General features: G+C 48.5%; 1 protein-coding gene across 3 annotated transcripts in view; it reads left to right on the top strand.

The window, feature by feature from the left end:
* Positions 1–2,159, top strand: part of LOC146178706 (multidrug resistance-associated protein 1-like) — a 142,833-nt gene extending 140,674 nt beyond the window's left edge. For all 3 annotated transcript variants that reach the window (XM_084578467.1, XM_084578468.1, XM_084578466.1), the window contains 2 exons: positions 232–426; positions 1,991–2,159. In XM_084578467.1, coding sequence (XP_084434593.1) covers positions 232–426; positions 1,991–2,159 — 364 coding nt within the window. The remainder of the gene's footprint in view (positions 1–231; positions 427–1,990) is intronic.
* Positions 2,160–15,957: the final 13,798 nt, after the last annotated feature.

Genomic DNA, 15,957 nt, shown 5'->3' with positions numbered 1-15,957 from the left:
ATTGAGTGATTTATCACTTAGGTAAGAGCAAATTAAGAATGGACTGAGTGGCACTAGGCTAGCGCTAACATTATGCAACCGGTTCTACTCGCGTCCGGATCACTTTAAAATTAAAACCTTGGTCAAGTTATGTGGCACAGCCTGATTACGCTGTCGCCTCTTAGAAACGCTGAAGGACACTCGATGGTTTTTCATTCGTCACTGCGTTCTTTTTTACCTCTCATCGATCAGTTCTGGCCAGCGGCAGTTGGTATGCCTGGCGCGTGCCCTTCTAAGAAAACCACGTATCCTGGTGCTGGACGAAGCCACCTCGCAGATGGACGGAGACACGGACCGCCTCATCCAGGCAACACTCCGGGAGAGCTTTGCGAATTTCACTCTGCTCACTGTTGCGCACCGGCTGCATACAGTGCTGGACTATGACAGGTATGATGAAATTATTGGTGTCGGGCAACAAGCTACAGCCACAGGTGCAATTAGAATAATGCACACTTCCTGAGCTGCTCCCAACGTACTGTGAACAGCGCCGCCGCACGGCTCAGCAACGCCAGCGAGAACCAGTTAGCTCTTGAAACTGTAGTTCAGTTGTTTCTGCAGGCGGGAAAGAAGGGCGGGCCAGTAGGCGGCACTCATATTACCTGCCACTTTCTCAGTGACATTGCCCAAGTGATGCTCCGCTAGTTTGGAGCACACCACGGGCTATGTCACCTAGGTCTCGCAACACATGTTTGGCGCGGACACCTTGCGCCTTTCACTAGCCTATTTAACCTTCACTGTCGGAAAGAAACTAAGAAATGAACATAGATAAGCAGTGTATAATGCTCAGACACGACAACCAAAATCAGAACCAACGAAACGGATTCCGAGTGAAGGAAAGCGTAGCTGCTCGCAGCAGCGAGTTCAATGAGATGATCAGATTAGAAAGTTTCCGGAGCAAAGCTGGTCTTCACAGCCTGCACGGGATATTAATGGGTGAGATAGGGTAGAGTACATCTCCATGCTGTGGGCACAGTCAGGCTGATGATACAGTTGTCATATTAGTCCATTTGCTTGAAGAAGCAAGGACATGACATAATTTACATGTTTGGTATCCTTAGGGTAATGTACTTAAGTTTTTTTTTTTTTGTTGCGCAAGCTTGCCATAAGGCATATTATAAACCATGTAAATTATTTTTCGTAAGGAACCGGAGAAGGCTCCTTCTCTTATTGTTGTTGGTGAGCTAGTTGGAGGTCCTCTTCCCTTTTTGCGATTAGTCCCTCTTCCTGCAGAATCTATGTCCTTGATGCCCTTCTCCCTGCACAAGTCCACGGCAGGTGGCGAACATCCACTTCTGCAGCTGGTGTGAAACAATTCGGGCATGTGGTGGGTCCGATCTCTTCTTGAGATTCCCATCGGCATATTACCGACGTGGTAAGGGCCGCCCCAGCTAATCCTGCTAAGGGAACCATCCTCCAATCTTATTATGAGGGAGGGGGAAAGTAAACGGGGGAATGAGGGCACGTGTACTTTTCCTTAAAGAGTATGCTAAAATGGGAACAGCGGAGCGGGAATAAAAAGGGAGCCTGGTGGGAGGTGCTTTAGTGTTTGGAAATTCGTGTTTGAGGTGATGAGTACTTAAGTTCTACTACATTTATTCGTACATTTCGTACATGAATGACAAAAATGATTGTATCAGATATGGCGAGCCTGACCTTTTACCTCTGAGCCGTACCACGCCAACATGCAAAAAATGAAATCGTTTTCTATATCTTTAATAGCTTTTATCATGCATTAGCTATTTCAAATTCTTAGCTTTTGAACAATCGCAGCGATCTATGCCAAGCAAACATAAAATCATGTGGCAGTAAAAAACGCTGTCCATGAGAGCAAGGACGGACCGAGTGCAAATGATTTTTGTGTTTCAGATGTTTGGTGAATTCTTGCCGTGTTGAGTCGTAACATTAAATCAGTGTTCTTTCCTAAGCCGATCTTTTTTTCCCTTTCCGATAGGATCCTCGTCATGAGTGAAGGCACCGTTGCCGAATATGGAACAATTGAGCAGCTGCTCAGTGACGCCAATTCCGTGTTCTACGACATGGCACGCAATGCAGGAATCACGACCAATGACTCAAAAAGCGCACAACCTTATCCCTCTTCTGAGCCTAGCACTCGCCTCTAGGTATTTCGCATTGAATTAAGCGAGCATGTTTAAGTTTTCCAAGACACAACAGCCTATAATGAAGTGCATATTGCTAGCTTACGGTCGCTAGACTGACTGCCCTGGGGCAACCAGCACGTGAGCCATCACCGCGAAGGTTGCCTTCTTGCCAGGTAACACGAATAAGTCGTAAAAAGTCACACCTCATTCGAGCGCCTTCAAAAGGGGCATGCGGAAGCACACAGTCGCCGACAGAAACGAGTTGGGCTTGAAGACGCTGGAATTTCACAGCATGCCAAAATAAAAAAAAAAGCACTATGTGTTTTTCTGCGTCTCTCCAGACAGTGGACAATCGATTTTTGAGCCCTTCGTCAGAGACGCGGAGCAGACGCTTGTTTACTTCATTGAAGTGCTTGCAGATAGAGGCTCTCACACCTAGTACCACATCCTTCTATATTCAACACTACAAAGTACTAAATAAGCCGTTCACTTTATTTATCCTATTCATCGCTTTCTCTATTTGGCCTCCTTTCTGTACTGCGCGCTTCCAATATTCCCGGGGTGCAGTTCGAACTGGTTCATAATGGGGAAAGCAGGCTACGCTTAGCATACGCTAACCGCTGATGTGTATGCGCGCCGTTTTCTTTAACTTAACGTTTGTGAACATACTGTAGCTAAATTTACTATAGGCAACGTGTACTAACACACGTATTTGATTTATATGTTTCGATATGTGAGTTTATTCTGAGTGGTTTTGTTTCAAGATCTTGCGCCACGCTTTGATAGCGTCCTCGGTAGGAAATGGTAAAAAGGGAATGCCAGAGCCGTGTGTCTGCTATGCAACTCCTTTTGAAAAAAAGTCTAAACTCTCTAAAAGGCCGCTTAGGTGAAAGAGCTTTTGCTTGCTAGTGTGACACGGGTAAAAAACACTGCGAAGCCTTTCAGCCTTTACCATTAATGAACTCTCTCGTATTATCTTTTTCTGCAGTTTTAAATTAGAATAAAAGATTTTTATACCAGAGTCTTTCGGAGACATCAAAATTCCATACCTTTATACAAAGTCGTCAGTGATAATTTGCACCGCTTTGAAAGCGGAAGTCTTCCTTGCGCAACCCGAAGGTCGTCAGGGGACGAACATGCTACTTTCTAGGGGCACAGCAGAGGTTTGTACCTCTCTATTGCAGATGCGGTGCGCGGATCCGGTGGCTGTCGACCGCCTCGCAGAACCATGTTGGGAAATAAAGGATAAACCAAGGCCAAAATACGTATTCAACGAAGCAATTAACCAAGCTTTCGCTCTAGATAACTAGGTCCACACGAGTTCAACCACAGTTAAAGCTTTTTTCTAAAAGGTAATGCATCAACTGGCATGCGTTGTAGTTTTGCCTTAAATAGATTGAATTAGTCAATTATCAGGTAACGGCACATACTTTTTAAAGCCATTATAAAGCCAATTGTACTAATTCAATCTATTTAAGGCAAAACTACAACGCATGCCAGTTGATGCATTACCTTTTTTTAGCCCGTCCGACGAAACACTGCGCATTCGGAGTGGCCATTGATTGCTTTGGTTTACCATCTAGATGGTCGCACATCAACACTAGAACGTCACGTACGTCAGCCTTACTCGCCTGAATTTGACATCAACATTTTCCCTTATATCTCGAAATATTCTACTGAATCTGAAGACCCACTCTCGGCGGCCCGGTGGTTGCGCAAACCAACCAACAAAACGTTACTTATACGTACAGTGCGACAGGATGATCGCATCATGCAGAGGGATAAACCAGCTCAGAAACGAAAATTAGAACTACCTAGCGACTAGTTAAGGAATAAGAGTCCAACAAGACCGCCCCCTTTTGTGTGGCTACGGCGGAATCTGATACACAGCAAACTATTTATCGCAGTCAAGAACTCTAGGCCGCAGTACAGGCGGATAGGGTGACGCCTGTCCTGCATTAGTTGGATATTAAATATTTACGCCGGAATGTTCAACTTGTGGCATCCCAGAGACTGTGGACCATATATTATTGGTGTGCCCAGCGTATGCGCGCGAAAGAAGTGTGCTAGCCGCTTCCTTGAGGCGTTTAGACAAGAGGCCTCTGTCGGAGGAACTGCTGCTGGGCGTTTGGTAGGACAAGAGGAAGGATGTTCAGGCAGTTCGTGCTCTTTGCCGTTTTTTCTGCGCCAGCGGACTTGATTCGCTCTTGTAAACAAGCTACTGTGTCTGTATATGGATTTCATATGCCTTCGCCCACATCGTCACCCATAATGACCTTCTTTCTTCTCTCCTTCCCCTTCCCCAGTGCAGAGTAGCAGGCCAGATTTGAATTATTCCGGCCAACCTCTCTGCCTTTTCCTTTCAATAAATCCATCTATCTATCTATTAAATATTTATGACCACCACCAAGAGCTTGCAAATGTAGCACATGCCTTCAGTTTTCTGATAATTTTAGCCACCCTCCCGCGCCTTCATCCAGGGTTGCCGTAGTTAGCATACTAAGCGAGTGGGGCAGCGGGCACTAGGTGGCGCTAGCGCTGGGAGAAAAACTTCAGCGACAGTTTCCTATTGAATGGAGCTGTTGTCTACTGTTATGCTGTTGAAAAAGTTTGTGTGCCTACAGTGTCCGTTTGTGTCCGTTTTGTGTGCGTACAGTGGAATCGGATACAAAGCAAATTATGTATCGCAGTCAAGAACTCCAGGCTACCGTACAGGCGGATAGGTTGTCGCCTATCCTGTATATGTTGTACATTAAATATTTACCACCCCCACCGAGAACTTGCAAATGCATCAACATGCCTTCGGTTTTCTGATACTTTTAACTACCCTCCCCGCTTTTAGACATTGCAGCCGTAGTTGGCTTACTTAGCGAGTGGGGTAGCGGCCACTAGGTGGAGCTAGCATTAGGAGGAAAACACCCGCGCCAACTCTCTCATGAATGGAGCTGTTGTCTACTATCTTTGCTTTTGAAAACGAAGTGAAACGAAATGCGCCTACGCATGTCAGTCGTGCACGCAATAAGTGATTTCACAAGCTCTTTCATTGAGGGTTGTTACTATCCCTGAAGCTGCATTATTAGAAGTAGCGAAAACTTCGGTTAGGGTGCTCCACTGCGGTGCCGAAAGATGTGGAATTAAATCCCGGAATGGTGACGAAAAGAAAGGCACCAGTGGGCTGTGCGATGCCAGTGCATGCTAAAGAACACAAGGTAAGGTGGTCGAAATTTTCGGAATCCTCCACGGTGACGTCTCTCATAGCCTGAGACGCTTTGGGACGTTAAAACGTACAAACCAAACCAAAATTTTACTTTTGTTGGAGGCAGCCAGCACTCAAGACAAAGGACAAGACGCTGCCACTGGGGATAGTACTGCTTGTATTCAAATGATATCAACGTATGTTACATTATATAACGGTACGCAATTGGCACGCAATAAGTAACTCAGGAGATGAACTGCAAAGAATGATTGGTGACCTAGAGAGTAAAAGTAGAAAGGTGGGCTTGAAGTTCAAGATACAGGAGACTAAGGGAATGTTCAACACTCTCGGGAAGGAACAGCAGTTTACGTTAGGTAGCAAAGCACTGGAAGTAGTAGGCGAATACCTCTACTTAGGACAGGTAGTAACCGCTGATACGGACCATGAAAAGGAAATAACAAGAAGAATAAGATTGGGATTGAGCGCACTTGGCAAGCACTCGCAGATTATGACTAGCAGCTTACCGGTATCGCTCAAGAGGAAAGTATACAACAGTTGCATCTTACCTGTACTCAACTATGGGGCGGAAACGTGGAGACTAACGAAGAGGGTTCTACTTAAGTTGAGGACAACCCAGAGGGCTATAGAACGAAAAATGGTAGGGGTAACGTTAAGAGATAGGAAGCGTGCACAGTGGGTCAGAGAAATAACTCAAGTTACTGACATTCTAGTAGAAATCAAGAAGAAGAAATGGGCATGGGTAAGACATGTAGTGCGAAGAGAGAATAACCGATGGTCGCTTAGGGTAACAAACTGGATTCCAAGGGAAGGAAAGCGTAGCAGGGGGCGGCAGAAAGTTAGCTGGGCGGATGAGGTTAAGAAGTTCGCATGGGTCAAGTGGATGCAGCTAGCACAGAACCTAGTTAATTGGAGAAATATGGGTGTAGCCTTCGCCCTGCAGTGGGTATAGTCAGGCTGATGATGATGATGACGCAATTGGTATGTGAGTGTGTCCTTAAAAACAAATCTGAAAAATGCCACTTACACAGCACTACAACTGTAAACAAAAGCAGTGTACAAGAATGCATGCAGCATTAACGGAGAGAGTGACAAAACAAAAACTTGTCACGGTGGTTGCACAGATTGCAGTTTTCATGCGGAAACTGCAGTTGCAAACCAGAAAAAAATCAATGCAGATAGTCGGAGGGAAACAATTAGGGACAGCCTCAGCCGCCTCCTCCATGAAGACGGAATGCGTAATGCAAAAAGGAAGCACGAGGAGGTCTGCATACGCAGTTGAGGGTATTCATAAATACTGAAGTACATATTGACATGTGGCTCCAAAGGCTAGGAGGGCATCAGAAAAAATAGGGATGACTAGTACGTGAAAGGCGACCACATCATCAGTGCATTAAGGAGCTCAAGTTCGCTTCAGGTATGTTTCATAATTACTCAAGGTGGAAAATGTTTCTGCTAAAATGTTGGAGGCCAGTTTTGCATCTTTTATTGCTTTAGCAATAGTGCGCCTGGTTTCAGTCCGTCGCGTCATCCCGGGAAGGGCCACGTTTGACCTTGAGAGACCCAAGTTGGCAGCTCCTGCCAGCCTGCATATAGAGCCCCGCTTTAACCAAGCCGTATGAACATGCCTTAGGGGCCTATAGGGGTAACGTGAATGCCAGGATCTTGGCAGGCTGATTCTTACATAAGCGTCCCATGTGAAACGAGAGACCCATGTTGGCAGCTCCTGCCAGGGGACCGGACACGGACTAAAAAAAAAGGACTAGAGAAGGAGGTACACTAGATGCTGAACCATAAGCGCAGCAATGGAGGTATTGCTAACGCAATTCGACCCGGTTTAATCAGCGCTAAACCACAGACAATTTTATAGCTCTAAGATTACCAAGACTCCGATATGCCGGTCTTATTAGAAGTGTTCTTAAGGACCATTATTAGTGTAAAGAGTTCGCGAATATTATGAAAAGCCTAACGTTCAAGTTGTGTAAATCTGAAAACGGCCACGAGGGTACAAAAATTTGACTCGGTGAGATAAGCGGCAAACGCTCTTGCTTATATCTAGAAAAGGCGGAGGCATCTGAGAACATCCCAGACAAAAGCACAGCTAAATTTATTATGGTGTCTGTCAAGCACACGTATAAAAAATATCCAGGGCGTGGTGCAGTTGGTTAAAGCACTCGACTGGAGAACCGAGCGGTGGAGGTTAGATTCTCGTTGGAGACAGGATTATTATTTTTCTGATGGCATCATCAGGATGATGCCTCCCGCAAAATCCAAACTTTTCATATATAACCTAACCGCGATGCGGTGCGAGCTCGAACTTAACTTCAAAATTAAGGTCGACGGCAAAACCGTACAAACTGTCCACCAAATATAATCCTCGGACTTTTTATTCAAGAGGACGGATATAACGACGGAACTATAAAAAAACTCGCTAAATACGCTGCGCAAGTAACAGATATTTCAAGAGGATCGGAACGAAAGGCGGAGGTCTCAAAGAAAGAAGCCTCCTGAGACTGGTGCAGGCATTCATACTAAGCCGAATATCATATGCCGCACTATTCCTCAACATGAGGACCAACGAAAAGGAGTTGCACAAAGGGGCTATAGGGCTACTCGTCTCCTCCGCTACGGACCGCCTTCTAGGAATGGAGGTGCATTACAGCTGGACAGAACTTACTGAAGCGGTGAGAATCACCTAGCACGAAATACTAAATACGGCAAGCCGGGTTGTAACCATCTTAGAATGGGTGGGCAGAAAAACTGATAGGAGCACAGGCGCAAGTTCGCCCTGGTGCCACGATGTCGTGCGAATTGGTATTCGCGCGGACAGGGACTATGATTAGTCCCTGTCCTCTCCCGCAACATGCAGTCAGAATAATACAAGGAGAGAAGAGAAAAAAGTGCAGCAGCGCTGGTTAAAAGAAAAAAAAAAAGAATAGCCTACGTAGAAACTGCAAGCGGCCTATCGGGGACGGCAGTCGTAGCTGTAGTCAATGGTCGCGGTGCACCAGCCGTCCCCGCCACCATCCGGAGCAGAAACATTAGCGCCCGCTTGTGTCGGAACGAAGGCTACCTTGATTCTTAGCGACACTAAAACTACTATCTGGAATATCAGATAAGGCGGCGTCTTGTGCAGAAACCACCCGCATTATATCCACAACTAAATTCGATCGCAAAATCACCCTAATCTGGGTCCCAGCACGCACGTCTACCCCCGCAACGAGACGGCTCACTCTTTAGCACGGAATCGCTACTTCCGGGCAAACGCGGACCCGCCCTACTTCCAGGAGATGGACGAACCTTTGCAAACCAATAAAGGGATCGTCGAAAATTATAGATTAGGAAGACGTCTGATGCCACCAACGGATCCTAGCTTAAATAATAAAGAGGCGATTACAAGCCGAAAAGTTTCCAAACGCTGTCTGGTTGTTTCGCACCCAGATAGATGAGAGCAAACATGATAAATGCAGAACCTTTGAAGCTAGGGGGACCTTCGACCCCCTTTATATGTTTACTGCTTAGGCATCCGTTATATGCTTACCTAAACTTGAGAAAGCACGGAAAAGCAAACATTAACGATGCAAAACTTAGCAAGGTGAGTGATAAATTATTGTTCTGCGTGTTCATGTGTGCCTAGGCAACCTAATTCGGTGCTTCAACTATTTTTTTCGTCTTTCTTTTTGCAGAGGGTTTTTTTCTTTACGGCGGGATAGGGAAAAGTCATTCTGGAGATTGTTATTGAAACTGGTGCAAGTACCGTAGAACGCAGGCGAATAAATTGTGCAGCAACGTCTACCAACGACTGCCAGATATTCCTTTTATGCCAGGTATAGGAGAAGGTTTATTTTACACGTCGAGGACAGCGTCGAGGTCGAAGAGGAAGCGGGGCAATTCAGATCGACACGATGCTCTGCGCAGCAACAATTCCACAGACTGCTTCCTCTTCATCAACGTCCAGCGAAGGAGTCCATCTTCTTCTTCACTATGCTCTCCAGAGAAAAAGGAGCTATCCTGGCGACTTAAGGGGACGAAGATACAATGGAGTCGTAGAACGGCTTAAGGCGCTGTACATGTACAGTCTCGCGGCCACGGCGTCGGGAAGATGGCGTAAGCAGCTCAACAATATAGTTCACTGGTGAAGTGCCCTTGAGGACACGGTAGGGCCCATGATACTTGGAGATCAGGTTTGTTGAGAGGCCGGGGCTGCCGGATGGAACCCATAGCTACACGAGTGAGCCGGGCTCGAAATGCAGTGCATTATTCTGATCGGTGTCATGGTGATATTTTTGGCGCCACTGAGAGTCGGTCGTGAACGTCCGGGCAATCTGGCGGCACTCTTCGGCGTACTGTGCAGCTTCGGTCACTGTAGTAGATTCCGATGGGTCAGGGTTGTAAGGCAGGACATTATCAGGGGGAGCAGATGGATGTCGAGTGTAAAGCAAAAAAAAAAAACGAAGAGAAACTCGTGCTGGATTGCGTAGCAGTGTTGTACGCGTAGGTGATATAAGGAAGGACAATGTCCCAGTTCGTGTGGTTCGATCCGACGTACTTCACGAGCATGTCACCAATGGTGCGATTAAATCGTTCATTTAGGCCATTTGTTTGCGGGTGGTAGGCGGTGCAAGTCCAGTGAATGATTTTGCACTGCGCGAGCAGGGCTTGAACGACCTCAGATAAGAAAACACGGCCTCTGTCGCTGAGCAATTCACGAGAAGCACCGTGACGGAGACTCAAGTTTTTCAATAAGAAACCGGCCACATCTCGGGCTGTTGCAGCTGGAAGCGCGGCGGTTTCGACATATCGCGTCAGGTGGTCGACGGCGACAATCACCCAACGATTACCATCAGCTGTGTACGGAAGGGGGTCATAGAGGTCATTTGCAATGCTGTCAAAGGGTCTAAGCGGACATGTGAGAGGCTGTAACTCACCAGCCGAACGGTGAGAGGCAGGTTTGCGGCGTTGACAAGTCAAGCACAATCCAACGTACCTAAGGACCGAGTTATACATACCGCGCCAATAGTCGCAAAGCCGCTTCGAGTGTACGTCTTGAAAACTGCGGCGTGACCGCACTGCGGATAGGCGTAAAAAGCTGTACATATTTGAGTCTGTAGACAGCGCGAAATCACGAGGAGCCATTTCCATCCACTTGAGGTGTATTTGCGCCGGTAACGGTGATCCCGAATCTCGCAGTGGGAACCTTGACGGCGAAGGGCGCGTGAAGGGGTAATCGCTGAATTGTTGGAAAGGTAGTCAATAAGAGATGTGACCCATGGAGCCTTTCGTTGTTCGGCGGGCATGTCACTGACGTCGATCGAAGACTCCGCGCAGTCCAAGACGGAGAGGCCCGCAAGGTCGACTGGAAGCGGCGAGCGAGGCAAAGCGTCGGCGTCTTTATGTTTGCGGCCAGATCGGTAAATAACGCGGATATCGTATTCTTGCAGATGAAGAGCCAATCGTGCCAAGCGACGGGAGGGGACCTTAAGCGATGAAAGCCAGCATAGAGCATGATGGTCCATGACTACATCAAAAGAACGACCATAAAAGTAAGGGCGAAACTTTGTGAGTGCCCATACAATTGCAGAGCACTCCTTTTCCGTTACAGAGTAGTTCTCTTGGGCTTTCGTGAGTGTACGGCTGGCGTAGGCGACTACGTATTCACCGAATCCAGAGGGGCGCTGAGGAAGCACAGCGCCGAGGCCGACACCACTGGCGTCTTCGTGCGCTTCGGTAGGCGCCTGAGGGTCAGAATGGCGCAGAATGGGCGGGGCTGTGAGGAGGCGGCGCGAGGTGTTGTAGGCGTCATCGCATGCTGGTGACCACAGCGAAATATCTGAGGTATTGCCGAAGAGCACAGTCAGCGGGGCGACAATAAAGCTAAGTTACGTATAAAACGGCGGGAGTATGAGCACAGGCCCAAAAAACTCTTTAGTTGTTTGATGGTAGTAGGCTTCGGAAAGTGTCACAGCTCGAAGTTTGGCAGAATCAGGACGTATACCCTCCTTGCACACAACGCGGCCTAAAATGGTTAGCTCACGAGCAGCAAAATGACACTTCTTCAAGTTGAGCTGTAGACCAGCATCCGCAAGACATGCCAAGACCTGCTCAGGCGAGAGAGGTGGGTCGCAAAGTCAGGCGAGAACACCACAATGTCGTCAAGGTAACAGAGGCATCTCTTCCACTTCAGGCCACGCAGTATAGTATCCAACATTCGCTTAAATGTAGCAGGGGCATTGCAGAGACCGAAAGGCATGACGGCAAATTCAAAGAGGCCATGGGGGGTGACAAATGCAGTTTCAGAGTGATCTTCCACAGTCATGGGCACCTGCCAGTAACCGGATCGTAAATCGAGCGAAGAAAAGAGTTCACCACCATGTAAGCAGTCCAATGCATCATCTATACGCGGAAGAAGTTAGACGTCTTTCCTCGTGATTTTGTTTAGGCGACGGTAGTCAACGCAGAAGCGAATAGAACCGTCTTTCTTCCTCACCAGGACAACAGTGGAGGACCAGGGACTGTTAGAAGGCTCAATCACTCCATTCTGAACCATAGTGTTTACTTGGGATTCAATAACTTGGCGCTCGGTGGCAAACACTCTATAAGGGCGCTGACGCAAAGGAGCATTGGAACCGGTGTTAATGTGGTGAGCAACAGTTCGTGTGCGGCTCAAAGCAGGCTGGTGCGAGTGAAATGAAGAACGGAACTGATGAAGCAGTGTGAGAAGTTCAGAGCGTTCAGGCCCAGGAAGACTGGGATCGATGGAGCGGAGGAAACCATCGACAGAAGACTTGTCGGGCGCAAGAAGAGGCGGTGTGAGTGCAGCCAAGTCAGCTGGCTGCGAAGCGGGTGTTGCGTCACCGGTGAGATTAGAATCAATGAGCTGAATGGTGCCGAGGCATTCACCGCGACGCAGGGATACGGAAAATGAGAACGAATTAGAAATCCAGAGCCCGGTGAGGCCAGCAGATATAGTAAGTACGGCATAAGGCAGAGGAAGATTTTTGCTGTTTAGAAAGGTATGCGATGGGGTGAAAAGTGCATCGGTACTGCGGAAAAAAGCACAAGCGGTGGGCACAAGAACGAAAGGGCACGAAGGGTGATCAGTATCTTCGGCAACGACGACTTTGGGAAAAGGAACGTCCGGCGACGGTTGGTCGCGCAAAAAAACTCCAGTTCGGCACGAGCACAGTTGATCACCGCATTATGGCGCGACAGAAAATCCCAACCCAAGATAAGATCATGAGAGCAGGAAGGCAAGACGACGAACTCTATTGCGTTTACAACTTCTTGAATGATTATTCTAGTTGTGCACATCGCTATAGGCTCTACAGGCTGGGCACTTGCCGTGCATAATGAGACTCCTGAATAAGGTGCCGTAACTTTTCGCAATGAACGGCAAAGCTTGCAGACATGGCAGAAACAGCAGTGCCGGTGTCGACCAGAGCCAGTACTAATACGCCCTCAACAGAAACTTCAAGAAGATTTGCGAGAGATTCGTGAGGCCTTTGACAGTTCGCTCGTTGCGCAGTTCTCGCCTCAGGAACTGCAGCATTCAGTTTTCCTCTTGAGCAAAAAGGAACCAAGATGCGCTATAAAAAGACAGCCACAGGCCAAGGAGACAGACGCTCCAGACGATTTTTGCGCTCTGTCTGTCTCCTTGGCTTTTTCCTGTGGCTGTCTTTTTATAGCGCATCTTGGTTCCTTTAAAGCAATGTACCAACTCGCCCAACAAGAAGTTCTAAACTACCTCTTGAGCAAGATTGGGGCGCCGTCGCAGAGGAGATAGCGAGCGGTGACGCGGCGAAGTTGAGCGGCGAGGAGAATAGGTGGCAAGGTCATTTGCGACAGAACTTGCAGATGGTTCGCCGGCTGCTTTCTGATTTCGGGGCGGCTGCCAGGAAGCTGACATTCGGCGCGGCAGAAAATCGTCGGCAGCGCGATTTCGGCAGTATCTGGCAATATGGCCAGCAAATCCACAGGAGTAATAGATGGGACGGTTATCACTCGTTCGCCAAGGATTGCGGATCTGCGGACGAGGTGGAACCAATGGCTGTGGAAATTGAACAAAGTCCTGAGCAGGCCCTGAAGGCGTAGCGTCGGTCGGGCAGCGACGGCAGTGTACGTCAGTGGTGCGACAGCAGCGGTGGCGCATGTCATCGGTGTAGCAACAGAGACGTCGGTGTATGCGAGGGGCTCCACAGCCGGCGCGGTCTGAGGCATGGGCGCAGGCAGAGGGACAGATGGAAGGGTCTCTGCCACGCGGTCCGCGATGACTTGTAGAATGGGCGCCAAATTGCGGGGCAGCTCGCAGTCTGTGGGCAGCAGAGATATTTGGCGATCAACTTCCTCCCGGATGATGTCTTTGAGCTGCTGCAGCAGCGAGGTCTCAGACGTAGCGGAGAGGCCAGAAAGTGACTCCGCAGGCGCGGAAGGCTGTCGAAGAAGGATGCGCTGCTTGCGCAACTCATCGTAGCTCTGGCAAAGGTCGACAACCTGAGCAACAGTAGTCAAATCCCGGGAGTTTAACATCTGAGAAGCGTCATATTCGATGCCCTTCAGGATGTGTTTTATCATTTGTGGCTCGGACATCTGAGCGTTTACGCGACTGCACAGGTGGAGCACAGCTTCAATGTAACTGGTAAATATCTCGGCGAGCCACTGTGATCGATCCTGCAGGCGTTGTTCGGCTCGCAGCTCGCGCACAGCAGGACGACCAAACACGGTGGTGAGGTTCGCCTTGAACGAGTCCCAGTTTGTGATATCGGGTTCGTGGTTACGATACTACAAGTTGGCGACTCCGGTCAAATAAAAGATGACGTTAAATTTGTAGCGTCGTCCCATTTATTGTACGAACTCACTCGGTCGTATGACGCAAGCCAGTCGTCACAGTCGTTGTCGTCAGTCCCACTCAAGAGCTCAGGGTCTCGCTGGCGTAAGGAGCCAGAGCAGACGACCGGCAGTGTCATCGGGGCGGTTGGTGGGCGTTCGTCTTCGGCCATGCAAATTGCCGGTAGCGTGCGGGTGCGAAGCTCCAGCGTGAGGCAAGGGTATCAAGCCGCACCTCCACCAAATGTAGGAGAAGGTTTATTTTACACGTCGAGGACGGCGTCGAGGTTGGCGTCGAGGTCGGCGAGGAAGCGGGGCGATTCATATCGGCACGATGCTCTGCGCGACAACAATTGCACAGACTGCTTCCTCTTCATCAACGTCCAGCGAAGGAGTCCATCTTCTTCTTCACACAGAAAGTAATTTTGAATTCGTGACAATGCAGTCATTGCGAGAAGTGGCAAGTCATAAACGCCACTTACGTTCAACATGCGTGGAACTAAAACCCCTCAATAAACTAAACGTAGCGCCAACATGTGAATATTACCGCCCACCTCCTCTCGAGCGCTTTCCTTCGGCATTCGACCCTCCCATTGGTCGAGTGCCGTCACGTGTTTCCGCGCGCTTTTTTCTTGCTTGTGTTGCTGACATCTCTCCGCGGTGCCAAACGACACGCGCGCGGCGCATATCATCGTGTGTTTTGCTGCGGCTCGAGCCTCTTTCGCGCTGTTTTCTTTTAAGTCCTTTGTACGAGATACCGTGATGCTGCGCTGACAGGTGCAACACACGTGAGAATAATGGCGAGCGGTTGTTTAGAATACTCTCCGCTAATCGAGATGTAGCGCGCAGGGAAGATTTTCTGCGCCCAATCTGCCGGGCGGACTTTAACTCAACACCATGGTCGCGGCTGTGTGAGTTAAGTGAGTAATTGCTCATCTCTAATAACCTAATATACCACCACACAATGCGTACGGATTCGTTCATTTTCTTCGTCCTGCCAAGTGACATATATGCCTGTGCACCATAGTTTTACAGTTTTCGTCACTTACCTCGATTAAGTAAAAAATAAAGTCCCTCTTTTTAACGATTCAGCCATGCTTTGTGAGGCGTTGTCACTGTCGTGAATGTAAGCTTAGTGCATGTTTTCAGTGTGTCGCCGCATTTAACGAAGCAGGGACGGTTCTTAGGCGGCCGGGAAAAGCCACACATTTCGTGCTTTGCTTTAGTTTGTGTGCTAGTTCTCGATGTCGCACGCCACGCATGCAAGCGCTGATCGATCTGCAGCAGAAGTCGAAACCACAGGGAAGACAACTGCTGCCACGCTTTTCATGTTTATCGGCAGCTCACAAGTCAGTCAAAGATTTTAAAAACTCCTTACAGACTTGCTAAGTTCTGCTCTGCCACCTAGTTAGAATTATTTTAAAGCATGTCGAGCAATTTGTCCAACAGGTGACGAGCGACGGACACATAGAGGTGAAGGCGAGTTGAATGGATGCCGCAATCGCGTACGTAAGGTGTAACACACTGACCGCTGAAACCTCATTTTAGTGTAAAATTCCTTTCGACGTTCTGTATTGACGTTTTAGCAGCGAGTATTCAACGTGAACACGCTGTGATAAAATGCAAGCTGAAATGCTCTGGTGAGACCCGGCGCCTCCTCCGGAGAGCGTGTGCTAGACGTGCTCCCCGTAGGTGGAGACACGGTCGAAACGTGAGTGGAGGAGCAACGCCACCCAGACTGGCTCAAGGCCGGGGGGCTGGCAGCGTGACGTAGACCGGACA

This window comes from Amblyomma maculatum, chromosome 9, assembly GCF_055883805.1.
Source record: "Amblyomma maculatum isolate TAMU_Amacu chromosome 9, ASM5588380v1, whole genome shotgun sequence".
Classification (NCBI taxonomy): Eukaryota; Metazoa; Arthropoda; class Arachnida; order Ixodida; family Ixodidae; genus Amblyomma; species Amblyomma maculatum.
This window is presented reverse-complemented; position numbering and strand designations above follow the sequence as displayed.